Source organism: Callorhinus ursinus, unplaced genomic scaffold, assembly GCF_003265705.2.
Source record: "Callorhinus ursinus isolate GAN/ISIS: 27379988/994484 unplaced genomic scaffold, GSC_fseal_2.0 scaffold30, whole genome shotgun sequence".
Lineage (NCBI taxonomy): Eukaryota > Metazoa > Chordata > Mammalia > Carnivora > Otariidae > Callorhinus > Callorhinus ursinus.
In genome coordinates this window covers 2131247-2158370 of record NW_027397092.1, presented here as the reverse complement: position 1 = coordinate 2158370, position 27124 = coordinate 2131247, and the positions used below count along the sequence as shown (strand labels likewise).

The 27124-nt window shown below is 35.4% G+C and overlaps 1 protein-coding gene across 1 annotated transcript in view; it reads right to left on the bottom strand.

Moving 5' to 3' along the window:
- Positions 1-27124, bottom strand: part of COMMD10 (COMM domain containing 10) — a 188309-nt gene that overhangs the window by 138515 nt on the left and 22670 nt on the right. Inside the window, exon 5 of the mRNA XM_025860877.2 lies at positions 15202-15312. Within this exon, the coding sequence (XP_025716662.1) occupies positions 15202-15312 (111 nt within the window). The remainder of the gene's footprint in view (positions 1-15201; positions 15313-27124) is intronic.

The window sequence follows — 27124 nt, the reverse complement described above, 5'->3', positions numbered from 1 at the left end:
GCCTACAAGGCAATATTAGCAATTACGGAAGCAGTATTCTTCCTCTATATTCATTTGGGAATCCTTTCTACTAATTAAGAGAAAAGGAAGAGTGATTTGTTAAAAATGATGGCTACAGACAATTCAATCTCAATGGTTACAAACTAGAATATGGTAATACTGAACAATATTTTTTTAAAGAGCAAACTATTATATGAGCTATCAAGCCAATACTCAACTATCTTTCAAGATAATATATTCCTCAAAATATTTTCCAGGATAACTTATGTTCCTAACACAGGATTAAACCACATTGCAAATTCAAATTTAATTAATGTTAGGAACCCTCTATGTGAGGCTCACTCTAATAGGCATTTCGCTGACGTTATCTCAATTAATTCTATCAATAATCCTAACAGACAGGTATTACCAGCCACATTTTCAAATTGGGAATTTGCTGCAGAAAGATTCAGGTTCTTGCCCACATTCTAAGAATTTAAACTCAGTTTTGTCACTTTCAATACACAGTCCCATCCATTATGTCAAAGTAGGGTCTCTTCTGGCTGTGCCAATAATCAACTGACAGATTATATAACCTCACTGGGCCTGAGTTTTCTCATCAATAAACTCAGAAGGTTGAAATATTCCTAAAGTCAAGGTGCCTGGGTGTCCGACTGTTGGCTTTAGCTCAGGTGATGATCTCAGGGTCATGAGATCAAGACCCCTGCATCAGGCTCAGTGGGGAGTCTGTTTGAGATTCTCTCTCTCTTCCTCTCCCTCTCCCTCTGCCCCTCCCCCAGCTCACACTCTTTTGCTCTCTTTCTCAAATAAATAAATCTTAAAAAAAAAAAATCCCTGGTTTCCCGTATTCTCTTTCTTGATCTCTCTCTTTCAAATTTATTGTTTTAATACAATTCAAGGGCTCCTAATGCATTCACAGAGTTTGCAACCATTACCACTAATTCCAGAACATTTCATCACCCCAAAAACAAACTCAAAATCTTTAAGCTGTCACTCGTCCACCTTCCGTCCCCCCAGCCCCTGGCAAATGCTATCTGCTTACTGTTTCTATGGATTTGCCTAACCTGGATATTTTATATAAATGGAATCACATAATATATGACCTTTTGTGTCTGGTTTCTTTTACTAAACAAATGTCTTTGAGGTTTATCTACACTGTACCATGTATCAGTACCTCATTCCTTCTTATGGCTCATTAATATTCCATTGTATGTATCAACCATACATTGTTTATCCATTCGTCCACTGATGGACATTTGGGACCTTTTGGCTATGGTGGCTAGTACTGCTATCAACATGCACATACGTGTACTTATTTGAGTCCTTCTGGGTACATATCTAGGACTGGAGTTGCAGAGTCATATGATAATTCCGTGTTTGAATTTCGGAGGAACTAACAAAGTATTTTCCACAGTGGCTCAACCCCACCAGCAATTATGAGGGTCCTAATATCCCCCCACCCTTACCCACACCTATATTCCTTCTCTCTCCTCCTTCCTTCCTTTTCTCTTTGTAATTATAGCCAACCCAATGAGGGTGAGGTGATGCCTCATGCAGTTTTGATTTGCATTTCCCTAATGACTAATGATGGTGAGTATCTTTTCATGAGCTTGGTGGCCATTTGTACAACTTCTCTGGAGAAATGTCTATCCAAGTCATTTGGATATTTTTTATTTGAGTTGGCTTTTTGTTGTTGAGTTGCAAGAGTTCTTCAAATACTTTAGATACAAATCCCTTAGCAGATATATGATGTGCAAATACTTTCTCCCATTCTTTAGGTTATCTTTTCATTTTCTTCATAATGTCCTTGATGCACAAAAGGTTTTCATTTTGATGAGTCCAATTTATCTTTTTTCTTTTGCTGTTCGTGTTTTTGATGTCATGTCTAACAATCTGTTGCCAAATCCATCTAAGGTATCTTCTTGCTGGAAAACTCCATAAGCCTTTACAGTTCCATAAATACGGTTGTACCTGAATAACTCTCTTTGTTTTACTGCCGAGAATTACAAAAGGGTGATTTTGGAGTATTCATTACGTTGTCCTTATTAAGGAAGTGGCAGCATTTGAAGTTTGGATAAAATTACCCTGTTAAGATGGATGAGCTGGAAGTCCTTGAGATAAAATGGGTTATCTCTAAAGAAACTATACTTCTCCATTATAAAGAAGAAAGGAAGAGGAAGGAATAGAGAGAGGAAGAGAGGAAGGAAAGAAGCAAATTCTCTCTGTTTGAGAACCTCATGAATTAATAAATACACACAGAAATTTAAAAAACATTCCAACACGCACCTCAATGTTTATAGCATTATCTACAAGAGCCAAATTATGGAAATAGCCCAAATGTCCATTGACTGATGAATGTGTGTATATATATATATATGCAATGTAATATTACTCAGCCATAAAAAAGAATGAAATCTTGCCACTTGCAACAACATGGATGGAACTACAGAGCATTATGCTAAGCAAAATAAGTCAGTCGAAGAAAGGCAAATACCATATAATTTGAGTCACATATGGAATTTAAGAAAAAAAAAATGAGCAAAGGGAGAAAAAAGAGACCGAGGCAAACCAAGACAAGACTCAACTATAGAGAACACACTGATGGTCACCAGAGGGGAAGGGGTCGGGGGATGGGAGAAACAGGTGATGGGGATTAAGGAGAGCTCTTGTGATAAGCACCACGTGCTGTTATAGAAGTGTTGAATCACTATACTGTACACCTGAAACTAATATTACACTGTATGTTAACTGACTGGAATTTAAATAAAAATGTATAAAATAAATATAATTTTAAAAAGATATTCCAAACTATATGTCCAAACATGATAATCCCTGGAAAAGAGAGATTACCCTGCAATTAAAATTCATTAGTCTAGCAGTTACTAGAATTTTAACACAGGCAGCATTTCTAAGATCCACTTCCCTTACTTTAACTAGCCAATATGCTAATATCTACCAAAAGGTTTAAATATGGCTTCAAAAGGAAAGGTATTGCTGAAGGATTACTAGAAAAATAAACCCTCTTTACCAAAAAAGAAAAATAAGAAGATGAAATATAAAAACAACAGAATATTCTGCAGCCATTTAAAATGATGTTGCTGAGTGAAAGTTCATCTACTGACAATGAAAGATGTTTGTAATGTAATGCTCTATGGTGGGAAAAAAAATTTATAATAAATGTACTACTTGGCAAGCCATATACCAATTAAATATCTCATTCAAAATTATTATCTTTAGGTAGGATTGCAGCTAAGTTTTATTTTCTTATATTTGCTAATTTTTCTACAATGTAAATTACTTGCATAAATTTGGAAAAGTACAAAAGACTTTTTAGTTCCTTAAAAAAACAAAATCTATAAACGAGAACTTCTTTTTAACACATTCACTCTTATTACATTTTATCTGCACCCCATGTATGTCATTTGTCAGCTATGCGTTTTGGTTAACTAACCACAACCACAGCAACAAATAACCAGTGTTTCACTGATGTTATAACAGCACAGTTCCTGAGTATAAGCAAATTTTATGTACGTAAACTCCAGATAATAACAAAATAATTTTTAAAAACAAAATATGACATTGTAAAAAGCGCATATAGTCTGTTACGTCATTCATCAGACAGGGATCAAAATTTTTCAGAAACAAGTTATCAAGATTTTCAGAAATGGGATTATATTCTGTCTCTTGTTTCTGCTGGAGCAAGAGGTGGGGTAAGTGATAAGAGGAGGATAACACTGCTTCCCCAGCCCCTACCGCTACCTCCTTGTTCATCTAAAAGCCCTAGTTAGAAGATGTTCCTACCGCTTATGAATTCCATTCCCCATTATAGAAGGTAACTGAATGTGACCACTCTCTGCACACTGACTCTCAGACATGTCATCCAAAGACAGACCAAAAACAGAACTGGTGACACCAAGTTGCTGCTACATACAAACAAGTAACTAGCCACAGACTCAGTGTGACGAGGCATCTGGGGACCGCCACATTCCCAAGTAAGAGGGCGGGTGACCCAAGATCTGAGGATTTGATTAAATCCTTAAAGCACTTTATATACAGGATATGAGATTTTTTTAAAGATTACATAATGGTGGATGATAAGTATGAAGGACAGTTGAAAAGCTAAAAAAAAAAAAACAGATTTTACATGTGAACATATTAGAAAAACCTTTATTTCCCCAATACCACAACCATCAAAAGTGCCCAATAATTTGCTCTGAGAGGAGAAATATCTTATATAATAAAAGTGACTCCTCTTCTTAATATAAATTTAATCTCCTCTAAATGATTCTCATACAAAGAAAAAATTTGAAAGGAACACAATTTACATAATCCATTAAAGATATATTTAAGCATTCATATAGCAACCTCACACCAAAAGTGCTTAAAATCTCATTTAAACTAGGCCAGGAGGGGCACCTGGGTAGCTCAGTTAGTTAAGTGTCTGCCTTCGGCTCAGGGCATGATCCCAGAGTCCTGGGATTGAGCCCCGCATCAGGCTCTGTGCTCAGTAGGGAGCCTGCTTCTCTTCTCCCTCTGCCTCTTCCCCAGCTTGTGTGCTTCCTTGCTATCCCTCTCTCTCTCAAATAAATAAATAAAATCTTAAAAATAAATAAATAAACTAGGCCAGGAAAGAAAAGTGTTTGTCAACTCCAACTCCTTTTTGTGCCAAAATTATTAGGACTGATTCAATATTCAACAATGCAATTTATTCAAGAGAAAACTTGAATCTTTACTGTGTCTTGAATCTAAAATTTATAATACTGGGGAGGCCTTGGTGGCTCAGTCAGTTAAGCATCTGCCTTCGGCTCAGGTCATGGTCCCAGGGTCCTGGGATCGAATCCCACATCAGGCTCCTTGCTCAGCAGGGAGTCTGCTTCTCCAGAGGCCTGCCGCTCCCCCTGCTTGTGCTCTCTCTTTCTGACAAATAAATAAATAAAATCTTTAAAAAAATATATAAAAATAAAATAAAATTTTAATGCCATCCCAAAATCAGAATACTAGATTTAGAAAAGCAATTCAGGATGTAATGTATGGTGATTAACATAACGATAAAAAATTTAAAAAAAAAGAAAAGCAATTCAGAAAATCACCAATGATGTTCAAAAGCCAATAAATTCAACTGAGATATAAAACGTTCACATTTTAATTGATTTCTAGCTATAGTATCATTGGTATAGACGGCCCCTTATGATACTCCAGTATTTTCCAGGTGCTGGGTATATCGTCAACCAAGGAAGCAACAGATCAAGGAGTAGGCACTGGCCACACATTAAGAACCCTATGATATAGAGCAAATCTTCATATATTTGGACCACATCAGTTTCCAAGTGGATGCAGGGGTAAAAGTTCAGACAAGACCAGATATTAGGTCTTAGTTTTACCTACTTCTCCCTCTTAAAGGATATGCTATACACCAGACCAAGCCATACACGTCTGAAGATTCAAAAGAAAAAGTCCCTGAGTGATCCTGGAACTAATGTGTCCATCTGAGGGTCCTCTGTACCACAAACTACTCTAGGGAGGCTATGGCCCAGGGTTCTAGCTCTGTTTCCAGCCGGTTCCTCTCCATCACCCCACCCCCAACACACATCATAGCCTCACTTTCCACCTGACCTGATTTAGAATCACTCCCGTGTGTGTGTGGCAGGGGGGTGGGGGTGGGGGGAGCATCCTTTCTCCCTTTCTCCCCTCATCTGAAAACACTGGGCAAAGATGAAACCCTGATTAAATCCAATTATCCACCTATTCCATCTCTATACCAGAGCAACTAAAAATGGATTAAGAAAAATGTGCAACCTTCTAGCAGTTCTCATCTTGAATCCATGGCCACAAATCTCAAGTGGGCAACCAGCACTGTTCAACACAGCGAAGTAGACTAAAATACCTAGTTTGTTCATTTTCCCCATATCCAAAAATACTCTTTCATACTTTCTCCTCTGTTCTCAAGCCTCCTGGACCTACCCACTCTCCCAACGAATGACTGCATGGAGAAAACAGAAGCAATCAGAGACACAACTTTCTCTTCCAACACCCAAAACTACCTACCTCACCCACACTCTTCCTTACTTCCTATTACAACAAATGGTATGTTCCCACTCCTGTCATAGTCCAACCCTTCCATTCATGCTCTGGATCTCAATTCTCACTTTCTCAAGGAAATTATAGCCCTCTCTGTCCTGCATTATCAATTTCTCCCCTGAGGGATCTGCAGCAGCATACCAACCTCCCCTCTCTTCGGTACTCACTAAATCCACACCCCCTACACTGACTATCCTATCTCTGTGCTTCTTGAAAGAGTTACTTAGATGGTGGCTTTCACTCTGTGTCCCCATATTCTCTCCTCGGTTTAATCCAATCAGGTTTCTACTTCCTCTCAAATGTAACTCAGATTACAATTGTCAAAGTTATCAGAGAAGTCCATCGAATCAAATCCCTCACTCACCTGTCTGTTCTCTTTCCTGACCCCTCAATAGCATTCGATACTGCCTTCCATTTAAACATCTCCTCCTGGCCCCAGACAGTGATCACCATTGATCTCCATGACACTAAATTTATTTATTTATTTTTTTTACAACTGAATAGTGATTATAAGTTCAGGCTATTGAGTCAGATGGACCTGGATTCAAATCTTGGCTCTAACCCTTTCTAGGACCCAACCTAGGTACTGATATTTAACCACTGAGCAACCTAGGGGAAATATCAGTACCTAATTCATAGCTGTGAGGGTGAAATTAGGTAATTTATTTATTTTTTCTCTTTTACCTCTTAGCAGCATGTGACATAATTCACTCTCCAAGAAATGTTCTTCCTTTGGTCTCTGGCTGCTCCTTCCCAATCACTGTCATAAGCTCTACTTGCCTTTTAAATTTAGGAACTCATAAATTTCTATACTCCGTCCCTAAGTGATCGATCTCCTCCATTCTTATGACTGAAACTATAGTCTAAACCTCAATGATTTCCAAACCTCAATTTCTAGTCTATAATTTCTCCCAAGCCCCAGATTGCCAACAGTCTCCACCTGGGTATCACAGCTATGTCATGCTCCACACACCTCAAAAGATCTGTCTCTATCCTTTTTCATGTACTCTTTCCCTCACCTGAAACTCCCCCACCTGTCACAGTATCTAACTCCTTGCTGTCAGTTTCCAGAGCTCCAGATATTTCCTCTTTTGTAATAGTCACTAAACTTCTATTTACTGGCTTGCTAGACCAGAAGCTCCATGATGAAAAATAAGACCTCTCCATCTCAGTAATACCTTGTCTAGTATCTCTAACATAGGAAATGTTTAATAAATATTTCTTGAATGGAATTTGAGCTATTTAAAGTTACTGCTTCTTCAAATTATGAAACTGCATTTTATTTGCTCAGTTGTCTAATTCATTGTAAACACTTTTATTTCAAATACTCAAACCATGGGTTTCCATTATTGTCATTTCTAATCCATAAAAATACATCAAACAAAATTTAAAGGTATTTCTAAATATATTCTATTTGCCTGTGAAATACTATAATTATCAATTGCCTCTGGATATAAAAAGTTAAAAAGGTTACAAAGCTAGGAAAGACAAACAAGCGTGATATTATTTGTTTCCCTACTTTGGAATCCCACAACATTTTTAAAAAGAATGTTAGTAAAAAGATGATATTTTAATTCTGAAATGCATGAACTTTCTGGAGTATTTTTAAAAAGGATTTTCTCCTCCAAGACTCTTTTATAATTTCCTCCACATGAATCCTCAATTCTATCACACTCTAATTGTGTACTGTGGATATTCTGCTTATCTTTACCCATCAAAGATATGGTCCAAAACAGTATTTTTTTTTTTTAGCTTATAAAGTCCTATCATGGATAAGTGCAGCGTTTCCATTAGGGAGCCTGAAATAGCATTGTAAAAAAGTTTACATACACACACGCACTCTCACACAGATACAAAGGGGTTCACTGTAATATCAAGGACCTATAATATATGATCAGAACACATCAAGGTACATCAACATAAAGTCTTTTAGAAAGTCCAATTGACCACAAAACTAAAAAAATACACTAAATTGAGGAAAAATATTTTGTATTGCTCTTATGTAGAAAACACGACACCTGAAGGACACCATCACTGAGAAACTGATCACAATTAAAAAGGATACAAAACAAAGTTAAGAATCAGAAAAGGAGAGCCACAAAGCTTTAGGGATACTTAAATAAATTCGATTCCAAAGAACCAGGCTTTGTTCTCAGAGTATCTGGGCAATTATCTCACAAATAAGGGCTGTTTCTATTTTCTCTAACTGCTGGAGTATTTGATCAAATTGCTTCTGCATATTCTATAATAAAATAAAACACGTATAAAGAAAGCTTGTTTAATTTGTATACTACTGGAATACAGAAATCATAAAATAGAGGGCTCTCTAATATTACAGAAGTACCTGAGCTTTTCACTGGTCTCCTAAAATTATCCAAAGTAATTAATTAACTAGTTATCTAAGAATCTATATTTGAGATAGTAATGTTATACCTTTCTCCAAAAGCTCTTAAATCCTTTGGATGCAACCTTTGAGTTTCTATGTGTGTTTGCAAAATAATTATGGAAAGCCATTTATGAAACTAAGAAGACCTCTTTTTTAGGTTAAACCTTTCATCTACTAATTATACTCCTGGGGTATAACCCTATATACCAAGGAGGCTTCATTCATTCATCGATCATTCGGTAAATGTTTGTTGAGCACCTACTCCATATACACAAAGATGTTTATCACAATTAATAGGAAAATACTGGAAACAAACCTATTATCTGACAAGAGAGGAACTGTTAGAAAATCATAGTATGTCAGAGCCAAAGCATGATGCAGTCATTTAAAATACATCATGGTGAGTTTGAAGCAATATGGAAAAGGGTTTGCAGAGTTATGTGAAAAAAGCAGTTATACATAAAATCAAAGAATTCATATGATCCCCTCTCCAAATATTCAGAGAATAAACACCAAAATAAAAGAGATCAAATAGACTGGCTGCATGCTGGGGGTAAATCTATTAGTTTCTCTTTATATCTCTGGAATTTTCAAGTTTTCTATAATAAATATATACAACTTAATTAAAAAATCCACAATTTTTTAAAAAGAAAATCAGTATTTATCAATCATTTCATTTGAGAAGAAAAACCACTGACCTGTCTTCAAAACTTTCTGAACCCTAAATAACCATCCCAAATAATACAAATGAGAATTAGTATCTTGATAGAGAAGTGCTGGAGGCAAAGCTCATTTTATAATATTACTCATCAAAATCGGTGAGTAAAAAGCCCAAGAATTTATAGAATGTTTCTTCAGGTCATAGAGAGCATGTTGTAGAAAAGATAATAATTGCTTCTTATCAAAATGGAAAAAAAATTCTGACTAATGAATGAGATTATCTTCTCATAACCACATCGAGTATCGAACAGTAATAATAAAACCTCAATTCCTGTGCCTCAGCCAAACATAATCACTACTTTTTAAAAATCACTTATAAGTTAAGAAACCCATAGGAAAAAAACAACTGGAAGGTCCTATAGCAAAACCAAACAGTGTTGTGGGTATTGGAATTATACTTGGTTTTAACTGATTTTTCCCCCTATATTTTTCAAAATGTCCATTATAAATATATAGCTGTTATACAAGAGAAAAATAAACTGAAATTTTCAAGAGAATATGCTGAAATTTATTCACTGTGTGGATTAGATTTGTAAAAAATTTAACATTTGTAAAATTCAGACCTGTTCATCAGAGTTAGCTCAGAGAAATTTGAAGGTCCTTCAAAAATCAGTCAATACAAACATCACTTTTAAGGAGATCAAAATACTTTAAATTTCTAATACAAGAGTTCATAATTTGAACCACATATGTATTTTCCTTTTACTAAGATATCTCTCATAAACAGATCTAAGGACATTTTCTTTTTAATGATACAGCCTATTTCTCTGTTCATAAGGTATCAACATCAATGATGCCATGTACCTGTTACAGTGAATTGTGTTAGTGAAATGGAGACTCTACTGAACTAACATCAAAACAAATAACTTTACTATGTAAAAGTGTTTAGTAGCATCTCGCATTCACTTAAGGTGTAAAATTATTTCAATTTAATCAAAGAAAAAGAAAAGGAAATTGAGAATCCATATACCTATCACTTTATGGAGAACAACAACCAACAACAATAAAACAATAATTGCATATTAGAACAGCTTTTAGGGTGCCTGAGTGGCATGGTGGGTTAAGCGTCTGACTCTAGGTTTCCGCTCCGGTCATGATCTCAGGGTCCTGGGATTCGAGCCCCTTGTCGGGCTCCACGCTCAGCATGGAGTCTGCCTGGGATTCTCTTTCCCTCTCCCTCTGCTCCTCCTCCTTCTCTCTCTCTCAAGTAAATTAATTAAAAAAAGAAGAACAGCTTTCAGCACCCCCAAACATATATACATATTACAGGATCAACTACTAAATTATTAAATAAGCAAAAAGATACAGTATCTTAGCAATGAATAAAGCACAGGGCTCTGAAGTAAAATTGTCTGATTTCAAATCCTAGTTCTGCTGTTTTTTAGTTGTATAACCTGAGGGAATAATTTAATGTGTATGTGTTTCCATTTCTTCATTTTTTATAAAATAAGGATAATAATAAGACTTCACACCTGAAAGAAGTAGTTTAAATAATGGAGGAGATATCATGCCTAGCACAAAGTAAGCACTAAAACAGGGTTTTCCCTCCTTTTTCTTCACTCTAAATAGAATTTGCCATCCACTTTGGAGATAAGAATAAAGGTCTCTAACTCAAAAAATTGGTGCTGAAAGTCCTAAATTCACCTGAAATCATAATTACCCATCCATAAAGTACCATGTGCAACCTGAGCATAATCCAACTTAACATTAGGATAAATGACAGTTCCCTTTCAAGGTGATTTTTATCCCAGTTGTTTCAAAAGAAGAGAAGAATGAAACACAAAGATTCTTTCTTAAAAGATGTACCAAAAAAACTTAGAACCACTGTACTAACAAAACATGACATAAATGGAAAGTTACTGGGGAAAATGCAATAACGTACGCTTTACAGCAAAATTAAAATATTTCAGTGTTTTAAGAATAGTCAAAGTTAAAGTGCTTTGAATATTTAAAATTACCAATGTTTGTTAAGTGTAAAATTGCTATTCTCTATAAATAAAAAAATTTCAAATGTCTATGATTAGCCTGGAACTAGTTACACTATATAACTTATTAGAGTCATTCAACTATCTTGGGGATTATTTTGTTCTCTTTTCTCATACAGAAATTAATACAAGTGACAGATTGTAACAAAAATGTCAATAGTGTTAAAGGTTTTTTAATAAATTGCATTTTGGCAAATAAAGAAATTAACAATGAAATCATAATGATTTCATTTATTTGTTCTGTACATATCTGATTAATAGGCATTAATTTTGTTAACGGAAACAAGAGCACTCTATTGTTATATACAGATTAGAAATGTGAACACTTAGCATTTCCCACAACTACTGATTTCACACATTATTTTGAATGTTACTTCAAATAACACTGTAAATGCCAGAGCTTAGGTAAGCAAAGAGCTCTACTGCCCTCTAACGAAATAAACCAAAAAAAAAAAAAAATCTCATTGAAAGGTATCTTGGAACAGAAAAATAATCTTACTCTGCTAAATGCAGTAGACAAATACTAAGATAATTAACTGCAAACAACTAGAATATATATCAAAGTACTGTAGGAAAAGCTACAATCATCCAGTTTTCATGATAAAATTAGTAGCAAAACAGGAAAGCCTTGAGACAAGAAAGTTCCGAGAGAAAGGAGACCAGTACGACAATGCTATCTAATGTGATAGCAATTAAAACTTCACTGCAGGCTACACTTTTCATGTGTATGTTGGAAATGAATGAGAAGAAAGATTTTTAGAAACAACATACTTTGGTGAATTACAGGAAGTTTTCAGTTCAGCAGCTCAAAAATAAACACCATCAAAAATAGTCTCTCTCATAATATTTACTAACTAATCCCTCAGAATTATTTTAATGCATGTATATTTTCAGGATAACTGCCCTGTGTCACATACACTTAAGAGAATTTTATTTAATGCTTCCTGTTTTAAACGAATGCCAATTTCATCATATGGCAACTATATTCTAAGATACTTCGCATCATAAATTAACCACTGAGCTTTTCATGGTTCTTTGAATAAAAGCTCTGCCTTCTTTTAACAAACTTGGTTTTTAAAACATGCTCCATATTCCCATTCCTTTCACCTAATATTTCAACCTGTCAAGAATTCCCAAACTCTCGTTCAAGTACAAAGAATAGAGTACACGATCATACAAAAAGAGAGAATATTTAAAAAAAAAAAAAAAAAAGTATGCTTCCCAGCAGCAGCTCAATGAAAGAACAGGGGTGTGGTAGTCAACCTTAGAGCTAGTCCTTAGAGCTAGGACACACATCACTTGGAGATGGCAAGTGTCTGTCCAGGCTGACAGGGGGCAGACACTTCATTAAGTGTCTCCGGTTTAGCAGACATAACAAACAGGGGCCAAATCCCCACAGTGCTATAGGGAAAATAAGCAATACAGACAAAGAGGTTGACTTAAATCTGCATACAAAATGAAAATATCCTTTATTTTTTTTTAAGATTTTATTTATTTATTTATTTGAGGGTGAGCAAGAGAGAGCACAGAGGGAGAGGGAGAAGTAGACTCCCCGCTGGGCAAGGAGGCTGACATGGGGCTCAATCCCAGGTCCCTGGGATCATGACCTGAGCAAAAGGCAGACGCTTAACCAACTGAGCCACCTAGGCGCCCCGAAAGTAACCTTTGCTTTTGTGTGGTGCTGCTCTTCTTCCCAAGGGTCTGTTTGCTGATGAAAATGGTTCTCCAGCTCTACAAGTTGTAAGGATAACCAAAAGTTCATTCAAAATTTCAAACTAGCAATGCGCAGGAAAATCTAATGTACTCAAGCCTCTATCTCCAGTGAGTTGAATTTTACATCTGTAGAGATTTTCTGAATAATATGAATTAAAAACATGACTCTTTTACTAGAAGCATTACTCATTCCCTCCTACTGCCTAAAAATATAACTGACAGGGCGCCTGGGTAGCTCAGTTGGTTAAGCGACTGCCTTCAGCTCAGGTCATGATCCTGGAGTCCCGGGATCGAGTCCCGCATCGGGCTCCCTGCTCGGCAGGGAGTCTGCTTCTCCCTCTGACCCTCTTCCCTCTTGTGCTCTCATTCTCTCTCTCTCAAATGAATAAATAAAATCTTTTTAAAATATAAAATAAAAATAAAACTGACATATAAACATATTTTGAAGACATAATAAAGGAGCTGGGACGAGTCATGCATCCCAAAGTCAAGCATTGCCTAAACCACGATACTTAGAGTATATCCAATATATGGTCAAAATAGTATCCGTCCCACCTATAAATTGCATTTAGCTACTCAGACGTAACATACGGTAGTCATGAGCAATGCAGCAGTCAAGGGGTATGGCCCCCTAGAGAATGTATGCAGGTGTGTACGTATGTACAACGTACCCAGGTACATACGGGTGTCTTCACTCAGAATAGGCCCAGTCTACACCAGGGAGTTCCAGATTATTATCCTAAACCTAAAGGATTGCCTTCCCCACCTAGTTCATGGGAAGAAAAAAAGGACTTTCCAGGCTGTCCTTTGCCTCCCCAATTCCCAGTTAGCCTAAATATGAAAAACATAATCAAGAAATAAAAGAGGGGAAGAAGGCAAAGAAAGGGAAAAGGTTAACTCCATCAGTAAAAAAGTTTAAAGTCAGCTGTAGTTCAAAACAAAGACATTTATTTATTCAATGGCCAAAAAACATTTTATCGATGATGATGATGGTGGTGGTGGTGGTGGTAGCAGCCTGCATTTTTGAGCATTTACCTAATACTAGGCATTGAACTAAGCACTCCCTACACTGGGCATCTACTCTTCATATAAACCCTGTGAGACAGGTATTATTATCCCCATTTTACAGGTGAAGAAACTGACACTCATAAAGATTAATTAAGTAAATTGCCCCAAGCTACACTGCTACTAAATTCCAGAATATATATACCAGTCAGTTCAACTCTTAACCACTAAATTTATATTATTTTACATATTATTATTTATATTATATTTATTAACGTAAAATGTGGGAAATGAAATACTTCTGAAACACTGCAATGAATGAATAAATTATAGGCAGTGAGGCCCAACACAATTGCCTAAAATTTTACAGACATGGAACGTGGGCTAGGTATTGGCCCCAGTTCTTACGGAAGACAAAAATGTGTATGACATACTACATAATGAAAGTTCTAACAAAGAAGTAATAATACTCCCATCCTTCAATGCCCATCATAACCAACAACATTCTCACATCCTTCTCTGATCACATCCAGGCATAGTAATCTCTCCTTCCTCAGATCTCCCTACCTCACTCTCACCTCTATTTTATTTGTCTTAAAATGAAGCAAAGTCTCCTCATTTAGGAGGAAAAGTCACTCCCCTTTATCTATCTCAGAAACATAATCAATTACAACAAAAATACAACAAACAGCTTTTATTGATATCTTAAATATGTTTCTCTATATGCTACAGTAAAGAAAATACTTCACGCCAATTCTTTAAACTTGATAACATGTTCAAGCTTCCTGAAATTAACACTAAAGGAGAAATCACCATGAGGTAAAAAATGAATCCAAAATTCTATTTTGCAAGAATTAGGATTTAAACACATGCACACAAGTGCTATACACATACAGAGAGACACACACACACAAATACAACTCATGTTACCTTCATAATCCAGGCATTGGCTAGACAACAGTATTCCCTCCACCATATGTATGCAGCTTAAAACACCCAGAAATATCCACAGATATCTGAATCATTAAATATCTGACTTTTATCTGGCATTACCAAGTCTTGCCATTGCAGAATTTAAAAGGAGACATTATGAAAAGCTCTTGCAAGAAAGGTACCCTGCAAGACATTTCTTCAAATGAATAATAGTGATAAACTGTCTGATATCAAAAACTGTCACAAATAAAGAGCTGACAATTCATTAATCCTTATTTAATTGTGTTTAAATTTTCAATCCAGAGGGCAAAGACCCTGCTAACAATAAAGTACAAGACCTAGTAAACAACATATACATTTCAATGAGATACCAGTTCTTACCTTTGAATCTTCATTGCTCACTCCTAGCTGTAATACAGCCTGAGGAGATTTCAGTTTCGCTTGAGCAGAGTGAGCCATCTGAAGGTTAAGCTGCCATCCGACCGTCTCGAGCTATAAAAGACAAGTGCAGATTGGAATCAGATGGTACAGAAGGAAGACAGCAGTCAACTTTAAGCAAATCTCCCATCCACGGGAATGAACACGGATAGCCTAGACTTAGTGGAAAGTCAGTCCTGGGGCTCCTTCAACCTGCATATTCTGCAAATTCTCCCTTTGGGCTCATTACACTGGCCTTGTGCCATGCCTGTCAAATTCAACAATAAAGCTTGGTCTTCAAATACACTGTATTCTAAAAATAGAGGTCTTAGACTAAGCAATGTAGTACACTAAAAGAGTCAATGGCTTTTAAGTAGTAAATTACTTTTTAAAGATAGTATATATTTAAAGCCAATGATTTTTAAATAGAGATTTTAACTAGCACTTCAATGACCTCCCATTATCTTTCAAAACTCTATTAGGTAGAATACAGGTAAGACTTTTTGTTTGTTTAAATTTAGAGGAAAATTGAAGTACCCAGATGGTAAGAGGTTCACACATTAAGACACAGTAGGACTGGAAAAGAGCCAGACAAAGAATTGATATTTACTAGTGAGCAGGTGTTACCATGCTTTCCAAAGTACTCTAACTTATTATGGTTCCCAGTTATGACAGAAATTAATTAGAACATTTCCTTTGAACTTATTAATTAACACAACAGCAAAATTTAATCAGGTAAGGCAAAAATAGTAAAGACAGACTACAACAGTTTTTCTTTTAAAATATTAAACAGCACAATGTGGCTTTATTGAACTTGACAGACAACTGGTTCCTCTAACCTCAGAACTAGAAGTAAAATAAAGTTTTAGATTTAATTTCCAGTAAATCTCAAGTATCAATATTTAGGGAGGACTGTGACATGCAATTGTTACATGCCTCTGACAACTGGGCCCTAATAACTGATTTAATAAAACTACCCTAGCTACACTGGTAAGAATGGCAGCCTCATGACAATTTTTACTTAACCAGAATGCTAACTGCTAACTTGAAAGACTGTTCAACAGCTAGAATCACAGCAGTGACTCAGAGCCAAATTGGAAAGACAGCCATGAAAGTAAGATCTATTCGAGAGAGGATGTGATGAGAAAATAAAGATACAGTACTGTTCTTTCTGGCACCGAACCTTTGAGGGGTAATGGGTAAAAAGAGGGAAGATGTTGCATGGACATAACCCACAATGCCATAAGGAAAACATCAATTTGATGGTGCATGTTAAGTAAAGATCCTGAGCATACCAATCTGACTCATGGATCACAGTAATCAGAGTCTCTAATCCCAGCCCACCACTACTTCCAACGGTCATGTGCAACAGACCCACCAATAAAACAAGAAAAAGCATGCCATAACCACTCCAAGCATTTTGATACAGGTCACTGCCTTAATTGAAAAGCACCTTACTCAGATGAACCTATGAGATACTGTCTTGATCTTATTTTACTGTCCTATCCCAGCCCTTGAAGCACTTAAAATAAATATTAAGTGACTAAATAAAAACACACCCTTGTTGTGGCCAGGAATTTGCATAAATTAATGTATCCTTTGTCGTTGCATAAAAGTGGTAAAGGAAAATCTACAAGAGCCCTGAGCTTATGCTTGGTTCATGCTTCAGATGTCACTCACTAGCTAAGGGACCACGGTTAAGTCACCATCTTTCAAGATCTCAATTTCTTCATATAAAATGGGAATAAATCTATCTGAACCATCTACTTTCCTGAGTTATTGGTAATAACAATGAAGAAAATGTGTATTCAAAGGTGTTTTGGAAACTGCAAAGCATTATAAATGAAAGGCTTTTTAATACCTGATTTTTTCTAGAGTATCTTTTAGATACAGTAGACACTCTATATCTGTTGAATTGAATTGAACTGAAATGAACTGAACTGAACTGAAATGAATCAAAGAATACTCACAAGGAAAGGTAATTTTTAAGAGTCACGACTAAAAGAGTTGGTGGGTTGGCTTTCTTAAATTCCAGAGCCTTTTCTATGGAACTCTGTGACTGAAAAATATTTGTCCCATGCCCATTTTAAAAAGCAATTTAAAAAGTAAATAGAATTGCTAAGTTCATATGTATTATGTGCACATACCCACACCCACACAGAAAATTTCTCAGAAAATGATCAGTATTCAGAAACCTTAAATGAAGAGGGAATACAGAAAGAACTAGAATTATAAAAAAATACTTTACAACTACACACAGTAATAATAAGAAGAACACAAATAAACCCTTTTCAGTGAAACTAGGAGACAAAGAAAATCAACACTACTTGAGACAGGGACTCATACTCATTTTACAGCTTAAATGGGTAAAATGTAAATAACTGGTGAATTGGAAACAAAGAATATATAAAAGTTCCTTATATTATTATTGTAATTTTTCTCTGTTTAAAATTACATAAAAATCAAAATAAAAAATTCTAAGAAATTGATTCAATTAAAAATCAACAGATACTAAATCTAGGTGGGGAAAGTTTGGTTTGAAATGCAGTCACAAAGTTTCCACCCACAACTGCTTGTTAGTTACAAAACAAAAATAGTCATTATGCAGAGAAGAAAACAAAGATCTTAACCAAAGATCAAAATTAGTATTGCCCAAAAGTGGCAAACATGTGTCTCTAGCTGTGATACAAGACCACAACACCATTTGTGTACCTTTTTAGCCAAGAAATCATAACATGAATTTGATTATGAAGAAACAAAAGAAAAAGAAAAATTGAGGAACATCATGAAAAATAAGTGACACATACGCTTCAAAAACAAAAATGTCCTAAAAAAAACAAAGAAAAGCGGAGAAAGAAGTAATTCCTTAAATTGTTTATAACATACCACTATATTACTGGCTGTGTCTCTAATTGGCACTAGTAATAGAAATATGAGTTAGCAAAATCCCACCGCATAGGTGAAAATTGTATAGTATACTATCGAATCATTATTCCTTGGCAACTCATAACTAAGAAACAAATGCAATGGTGATCAATATTTTAATTACATATAAAACAAGAAAATCTAGTATAGAATTTTGACTTTTATTAGCTTGACTATATTTGCTTCTATTTAAAATAAAATTTTGCCTTGTGTACAGCAGACACTTGTATATTAAAATACCAGGAACCATTTTAATATTTTTCTTATTTCGTACAGATTTAAATCTGAGAGTCCTTATATCTTAATAAACATCCTAGATTTAAATGTCACCAAAATAACATAAAACACAAGAAAAATAAGACACTGATATTTTTAATGTTTTTCAACCCAAGCCAAACTGTTTAAATGATAGTTTTTATACATCTCACTAACATTACTTCTTACCTGATGTTACTAAGATGTCAGTTCAAAATACAATGACTTAAAAAAAATACATATATATATATAACTTCATTCTATCTCATATTTCCATGTAATGACCTCAACATAAGCTTAAATTCTCATAAGTGAAAGTAAACCAAAATTCTAAGCTCTTACAAAATCAGCCAAAACTATGATTATATCAACCCTTTTAAATGGAAAAAGAAAATGTAAAGTTTTATACCAGATTTTAACTAGTGGGGTGCTCCAAAACAGTAGCCACTGTTTGAACCATACAATACAATAAAAAATACTTTTTATGTTGCAAACTGATATACATATCCCAAAGTTCCACAGAAAAATTTTTACCTGGAGCCATGTTCTTTAACAAGCTTTATTATGTTTCATTTTGGTGCTCGCTTCGGCAGCACATATATTATGTTTCATTTTGAAAATGCTACTTGAAAAACCCTCTAAACTGATTTCATTACCCACTAAACCACTAATATTTCAGGCTATCTATACTTAGAAAAATACTGCTCAGAAATACTGAATGAGTTTTAGGAACTATGTGTGTAGGTATTCATGAAACATTTTATTATTTATCATAATAAATCATGAAAACACATAAAATTAGAGCTGTAACTGCTAAAATAGAAAACACTATCTATATTCTATTGCTATAAGCCACCATTTACTTTATAACTAGTAAATACCATAAGCAGAAATTTCATTTCCGTATGGCTCATTACAGAAACTATACACCTCTATTTACTCTAACGAGATACAAAAATTAGGCAGTTGACTAAATGTTTCATATAAGAACATAAGCCTATTTGTAAAACTTAGCTAAATACTTGCTCCACAAATTTTTTCTTAACCACTTCTGACTTCGATGATTTTTTCTTCTAAATCTACTTAATTCTATGAAGTTCCCAATTTAAGAAACAGTGACTTCTGGTATCAAGAACTATGCACCTAAAAAAAAAAAAAAAAAAATCTATCCACAAATATCTACAATCTCTCAATAAAATACAAAGAACAATTATCTGAGGGCTTCATAAGGAAAAAAAAGGACATAGATTTTGGAGAACCAAACATAATACAATGTTAGCAGCCATGCAACAAAAAAGAAATCAAAAAGAACCAAAAGAACTACTTTGAAACAAATTAAATTGAAAATACAGCATACCAAAATTTATGGGATGCCACAAAAGCAGTTCTAAGAATCATATCAATAAGTGTCTGCACATCAAGAAACAAAAAAAGATCTCAAACAACCCACCTCTACACCCTAGCTAGAAAAAGAGCAAACAAAACCCAAAGTAAGTAGAGAGATGGAAAAAAACAAATATTAGAAATAAACAGACTAAAAATACAATAAAAAAGATCAAACTAAGAGCTGACTTTCTTTTGAAAGGATAAACAAAAATTAACAAACCTTTAGCCAGACTCACCAAAAAAAAGGGGGGCAGGGGAGAAAAGAATCAAATAAAATCAGAAATGAAAGAGGAGACATTACAACTAATACCACAGAAATCCAAAAGACCGTAAAAGAATACTATGAACAATTATATGCCAACAAACTGGACAACCTTCAAGAAACGGATAAATTCTTGGAAACATACAACCTACCAGGGTGCCTGGGTGGCTCAGCCGTTAAGTATCTGCCATCGGCTCAAGTCATGATCCCAGGGTCCTGGGATCGAGCCCCACATCAGGCTCCCTGCTCAGTGGGAAGCCTGCTTCTCCCTCTCCCATTCCCCCTGCTTGTGTTCCTGCTCTTGCTCTCTCTCTCTCTCTGTCAAATAAATAAATAAAATCTTTAAAAAAAAAAAAAGAAACATACAACCTACCAAGATTGAATTATAAAAAAAAAAAAAAGAAAGAAAGAAAATCTGAATTCCTAATAAGGAGATTGGATCTCTAATCAAAAATCTCCCAACAAATAAAAGTCCAGGACCAGATGGCTTCACTGGTGAATTCTACCAAATATTTACAGAAGAATGAATACCAATCCTTCTCAAATTCAACAAAATATTACCAAATCAAATTCAACAATACATTAAAAGGACCATACACCATGATCAAGTGGGATTTATTCCAAAGATGCAAGGATGGTTCAACATCCACAAATCAATCATTGTGCCATACCACGTTAAGAAAATCAAAGATAAAAATCATATAATTATCTCAACAGATGCAGAAAAAACATCTGACAAAATTAAACATCCATTTATGATAAAAACAAAACAAAACAACTCTCAAAAGACTGGGTATAAGGGGAACATACTTCAACATAATAAAGGCCAGATATGTCAAGCCCACAGCTAACATCATCCTCAATGGTGAAAAGTTGAATGCTTTTCCTCTAAGATCAAGAACAAGACAAGGATGGTAACTATTGCCACTTTTACTCAACAAAATATTGGAAGTCCTATCCAGAGCAATTAGGCAAGGAAAAATAATAGCATCCAAATTGGAAAGGAACATGTAAAACTGCCAGTGCAAATGACAAGATTTTATATACGGAAAATCCTAACAACTCCACCAAATAACTCTTGGAATTAGTAAATGAATTCAGTAAAGCTGTGTGATACAAAATCAACATATAAAAGTTTATTGAATTCTATACACTAATAATGAACTATCAGAAAGAAAAATAAGAAAACAATCACATTTACAATTGCATCAAAAGAATAAAATACCTAGGAATAAATTTAACCAAGGAGGTGAAAGACCTGTATGCTGAAAATCACAAGACACTGATGAAAGGAAATGAAGACACAAATATATGGAAAAACATTCCATGTTTGTGGATTGGAAGAATACTGTTAAAGTGTCCATCCTACCCAAGCAATCTATAAATTCACTGCATTCCCTATCAAAATTTCCATGGTATTTTTCACAGAAATAGAACAAATAATCCTAAAATTTGTATGGAACCAGAGAAGACTCCAAGTAGCCAAAGTAATCTTGAGAAAGAACAAAGCTGGAGGCAACATGCTTCCTGATTTCAAACTCTATTACAAAGTTATAGTAATTGAAACACGGTATTGGCATAGGAACAAACACATATATCAGTGGAACACAAAACAAAGTCCAGAAACCAGTCCACACATATATGGTCAACTGATTTACAACAAAGAAGCCAAAAATATACAATGGAGAAAGCCCAATCTCTTCAATAAACAGTGTTGGAAAAACTGAAGAGCCCATTCAAAAGAATGAAACTGGAGTGCTATCTTACACCACGCACAAAAACTAACAAAAAATAAATTAAAGACTTGAACGTAAGACCTGCCTGAAACCTAAAACTCCTAGAAGAAAACATAATGGTAAGCTCCTTGACATTACTCTTGGTGAGGAATTTTACCAAAAGCAAATGTAACACAAGCAAAAATATACTAGTGGGACTAAAACCAAAAATCTTATGCACAGCAAAGGAAACCATCAACAAAATGAAAACATAACCCACCAAATGGGAGAAACTATTTGCATATCATATATCTGATAAGGGGTTAATATCCAAAATATATAAAGAACTCAGAAAACTCAACTGCAAAAAAATAAACAATCTGTTTTAAAAATGAGCAGAGATATGAATAGATATTTTTCCAAAGAAGACATACACATGGCCAACAGGTACATGTAAAGGCACTCAACATCAGTAATCATCAGGGAAATACAAGTCAAAATCAAAACCACCGTGACATATCACCCACACTTGTTGGAATGACTATCAAAAACACAAGAAATAACAAGTGTTGGTGAGGATGTGGAGAAAAGGGAACCTTCGTGTACTGTTGATGAGAATGTAAACTGGTATCACGGCTATGGAAAATATGGAGGTTTCTCAAAAAATTAAAAACAGAACTACCATATGATCCAGCAATCCCACCTCTGGATATTTATCTGAAAACACTGACTCAAAAAGATACCTACAACCCCATGTTCACTGCAGTATTATTCACAATAGCCAAGATGTGAAAACAACATAGGTGTCCACAGACCAATGAATGGCTAAAGAAAATGAGACACACACACACACACACACACACACACACACACACACACAAAGAGGAACATTATTCTACCACAAAAAAGAAGGAAATCCTGCCATTTGCAACAACATGGGTGAACTCTTGAGGGCATTATAGGAAGTGAAATAAGTCAGACTCAGAAAGACACACCCTATGACCTCACTTATATGTGGAATCTAAAAACAACAACAACAACCAAACCCAGTGCTACAAAGAAAAGACTGGTGGTTGCCAGAGGTGGAGGGCCATGGGGGGAGGGAGGTGGGTGAAATGAACGAAGGTGATCAAAAGGCATAAACTTGCAGTTACCAAATAAGTATGTCTTGGAGATATAATGTACAGCATGGTGACTACAGCTAATACTACTATATCATGTTTGAAAGTAGCTAAGAGAGTATACCTTCTTTTTTATTATGTTATGTTAATCACCATACATTACATCATTAGTTTTTGATGTAGTGTTCCATGATTCATTGTTTGTGTATAACACCCAGTGCTCCATTCAATATGTGCCCTATTTAATACCCATCACCAAGTTAACCCATCCCCCCACCCCCACCCCAGAATCCTCAGTTTGTTTCTCAGAGTCCGTAGTCTCTCATGGTTCGCCTCCCGCTCCGATCTCCCCACCTTCATTGAGAGTATATCTTAAAAGCTCTCTTCACAAGAAAAACAATTGCTAACTATGTGTGGTGATGGACGTTAACTAGACTTACTGTAGTGATTACTTCACAAGATATACAAATACTGAATCATTACACACCTGAAATGGATATAATGTTATAGGCCAAGTGGATCTCAATTTTTTATTATTTTTTATTAAAGATTTTATTTATTTATTTGACAGAGAGAGACACAGCGAGAGAGGGAACACAAGCAGGGGGAGTGGGAGAGGGAGAAGCAGGCTTCCCGCAGAGCAGGGAGCCTGATGTGGGACTCGATCCCAGTACCCTGGGATCATGACCTGAGCCGAAGGCAGACGCTTAATGACTGAGCCACCCAGGCGCCCGAATCTCAATTTTTAAAAAATGACACAACTACATGCTGTCTGGAGAAAAATACTCTGAAGATAATGACATGGGCAGTTTGAAAGTTAAATGATGGAAAAAGATATATCATGCAAACATTAATCAAAACAAAGCAGGGAGGGCTATAAAATTATCCGAGACAGAGAAGGACATTAAATAACAATAAAAGGATCAATACACCAAGACATAACAACGCTAAAGGTCTTTGAGCTGCAATATATGTCAAGTAAAAATTGACAGAGCTAAAAGAACTAGACAAATCCACAACTATAGTTAGAGTCTTCAAAACTTGTTTCTCAACAACTGATAGAATAACTAGACAGAAAATCAGCAAGGCTTTAAAGAATTCAACAACATCATCAACCAAAAAATGTAACTGATATTTGTAGAACACTTTGCTCAACAACAGCAGAATACATATTCTTTTCAAACACCCACAAAATGTATACAAGACAGACCATATTATGAGCCATAAAACATATGCCTTAACAAATAAAAATAACTGAAATCACATAGGATGTATTTTCTGATCACAATAGTACTAAACTAGAAATCAATAACAGAAAGAGGAAAATCTCCAAACACTTGGAAACTAAACAACACACTTTTAAATAATCACTGAGTCTCAAGGAAAATCCAAATATACATTGAACTCTTGAAAATAAAAAACACATGTCAAAATTTGTGGGATACAGCTAAAGCAATGCTGAGAAGAAAACTTAAAGTACCAAATACTTAAATTTGAAAAGAGGAAAAATCTCAAATCAAGGATCTAAGAATCTCAAGAACCACAGGCAAAATAATTAACCTCAACCAACTCACACACTTTATGTAAAAATTAATTCAAAAGGGATCATGGGGGCGCCTGGGTGGCTCAGTCAGTTAAGCGTCTGCCTTCAGCTCAGGTCATGGTGCCAGGCTCTTGGGATCAAGTCCCACATCGGGCTCCCTACACAGCGGGGAGTCTGCTTCTCTCTCTACCCTTCCCCCTGCTCATGCTCTCTCTTTCTCACTCTCTCTCAAATAATCTTTAAAAAAAAGGGGGGGATCATGGACATAAATAAAAAATATAAAACTACAAATGTTTTAGGAAAAAGAAAAACAACTAAGCCAAGAGTGCTTAAATGGTCTAGGGCAAGGGAAAAAGTTCTGAGACATGACAGCAAAAGCAAAATCCATTCCAAGAAAAATTGATAAATTAGTCTTCAACAAAATGAAAAATTTTTGCTCTGCAAATGACCTTAATTAAGAGGATGAAAAGTCAAACTACAGACTGGAAGAAAACATTTGCAAACCACATATCTGAAAGGATACGTCTCTAATATATAAAAACAACTCTCAAAATGTAATAGTTTTTTTGTTTTTTTTAAGAAGTAATCCAATTAGAAAATGTGCAAAAGGCATAGAGACATCTCCCTGAAGAGGATATACAGATGGCAAAATAAATATAAGAAAAAGTGTTCAACATCATTAGTTATCCAAGAAATGCAAATTAAAGCCAAAATGAGATATCACTGCACACCTATCAGAACAATTACAATAAAAAATAGTGACAACTCCAAATGCTGCAAAGGATGCAGAGGAAGTGGATCCTTCATACACTGCTGATGAGAATGCAAAATGATATAGCCATTCTGGAAAACTGTTGGAGAGTTTCTTATAAAACTAAACATATAACTACCATACCACCCAGCAACTGCACTCGTGAGTATTTGTTCAAGAGAAATAAAGACTTCTGTTCATGCAAGAACCTAAACACAAATGTCTATGGTAACTTCATTTGTAACCAACAAAAACGGAAAACAACTCCAATACCTTTCAAAAGCTAAGGGCTTAAGTAATCTGTTTCACGTATATACCAGGGAATACTACATAGCAATAAAAAGGAATGAACATTTAATACCTCTAACAACCGGAGGGGAGCTTGGGTGGCTCAGTTGCTTAAGCGTCTGACTCTTGATTTCAGCTCAGGTCATGATCTCAGGGTCGTGAGATCAAGCCCCGTGTTGGGCTCTGCACTCAGGGAGGAGTCTGCTTGTGATTCTCTCTCTGCCTCTCTCAGTCCCTCCCCCCACCTCTCTCTCTCAACAAACAAAACCCTCTAACAATCAGAATGAATACCCAGAAAATTATGGTAAGTGGAAAAAAAAGTCAACCCCAGAACATTGCATACTGTATGATTCCATATATATTACACTTCTTGAAATCACAGAAACTATAGAAATACAGAAGAAATTAATGGTTACCTGAAAGGTGTGGGGTGGGCATGAAAGGGAAGAAGGTATGGCCATATAAGGTAACATGAGACCAAAAGAAAAAAAAAAAAAAAGTAATATGAGAGAACCTTGTGGTAATGAAAATGTCCTGTATCTTCATTGTGTGAATGTTACTGTCCTGCTTGTGATGTTGTACTATAGTTGTGCAAGATGTTATCACTGGGTGAAACTGGGTGAAGGGTACATGAGATCTCTCTGTATTACTTCGTCCTACTGCGTGTATATCTATCATTATCAAAAGGCTAATTCACTTAAATACGGAACAGCATGAAGAAGAGGAGAAAGATGATTAATAAATGTAAATAATTATGGAAATTCTGCTAAATTCGTATTTACACCTCATTCTTAGGTACAAGATTATGGCATTTATTTTTCTTTTTAAAGATTTTATTTATTTATTTGACAGAGAGACACAGCCAGAGAGGGAACACAAGCAGGGGGAGTGGGAGAGGGAGAAGCAGGCTTCCTGTGGAGCAGGGAGCCCGATGTGGGGCTCAATCCCAGTACCCTGGGATCATGACCTGAGCCGAAGGCAGACGCTTAACGACTGAGCCACCCAGGCACCCAAGATTATGGCATTTAAAGAAAACCTACTGCTCTACAAGGTCCCTGTAATTCTAAGTGGCTTTTCCATATTCTTTGTTTCCAAAAATTACACATATAAAAATAAAGCATGAGATAAGAACTTCTTTCACATCTTTCACACAGGGGAAAAGGGAGTTTTTCAATTCAATGTAATATGTTTAATAAGGTTAGCTTCTTTGAAGCATTTCTCATTATAAATATGTATCACAAGAAAGCAATACCTGCTGGGAAAATCAATTTTTGAATATATAAAAGGTCATATTCATGATCTCTCAATAACAGCATGGGTATATGTATGTATATGCAATTAATCTTTGTTTAAAATGATAGAGTCAGAGTAATTTTTACATTTGTCTAAAACAGAGAAGTTTCCACTATTTCCATTTTAACGTATGGAGATTTATTTCCTCAAGCAATAGAGGCCAAAGGACACAAGATGACACTACCAATTTAGGAGTACATTTCACTGGAAACGTTCTATATACCAGTAAGAGTATACGGATGACTACTGCTCAATTTTTTACCTTCTTTGGAAAGAAAATGCTATCAACTATGAAGAAGGTACCACAATCCCATTTGTAGGAGCAACCAAAATCATGCCAAAGCATAG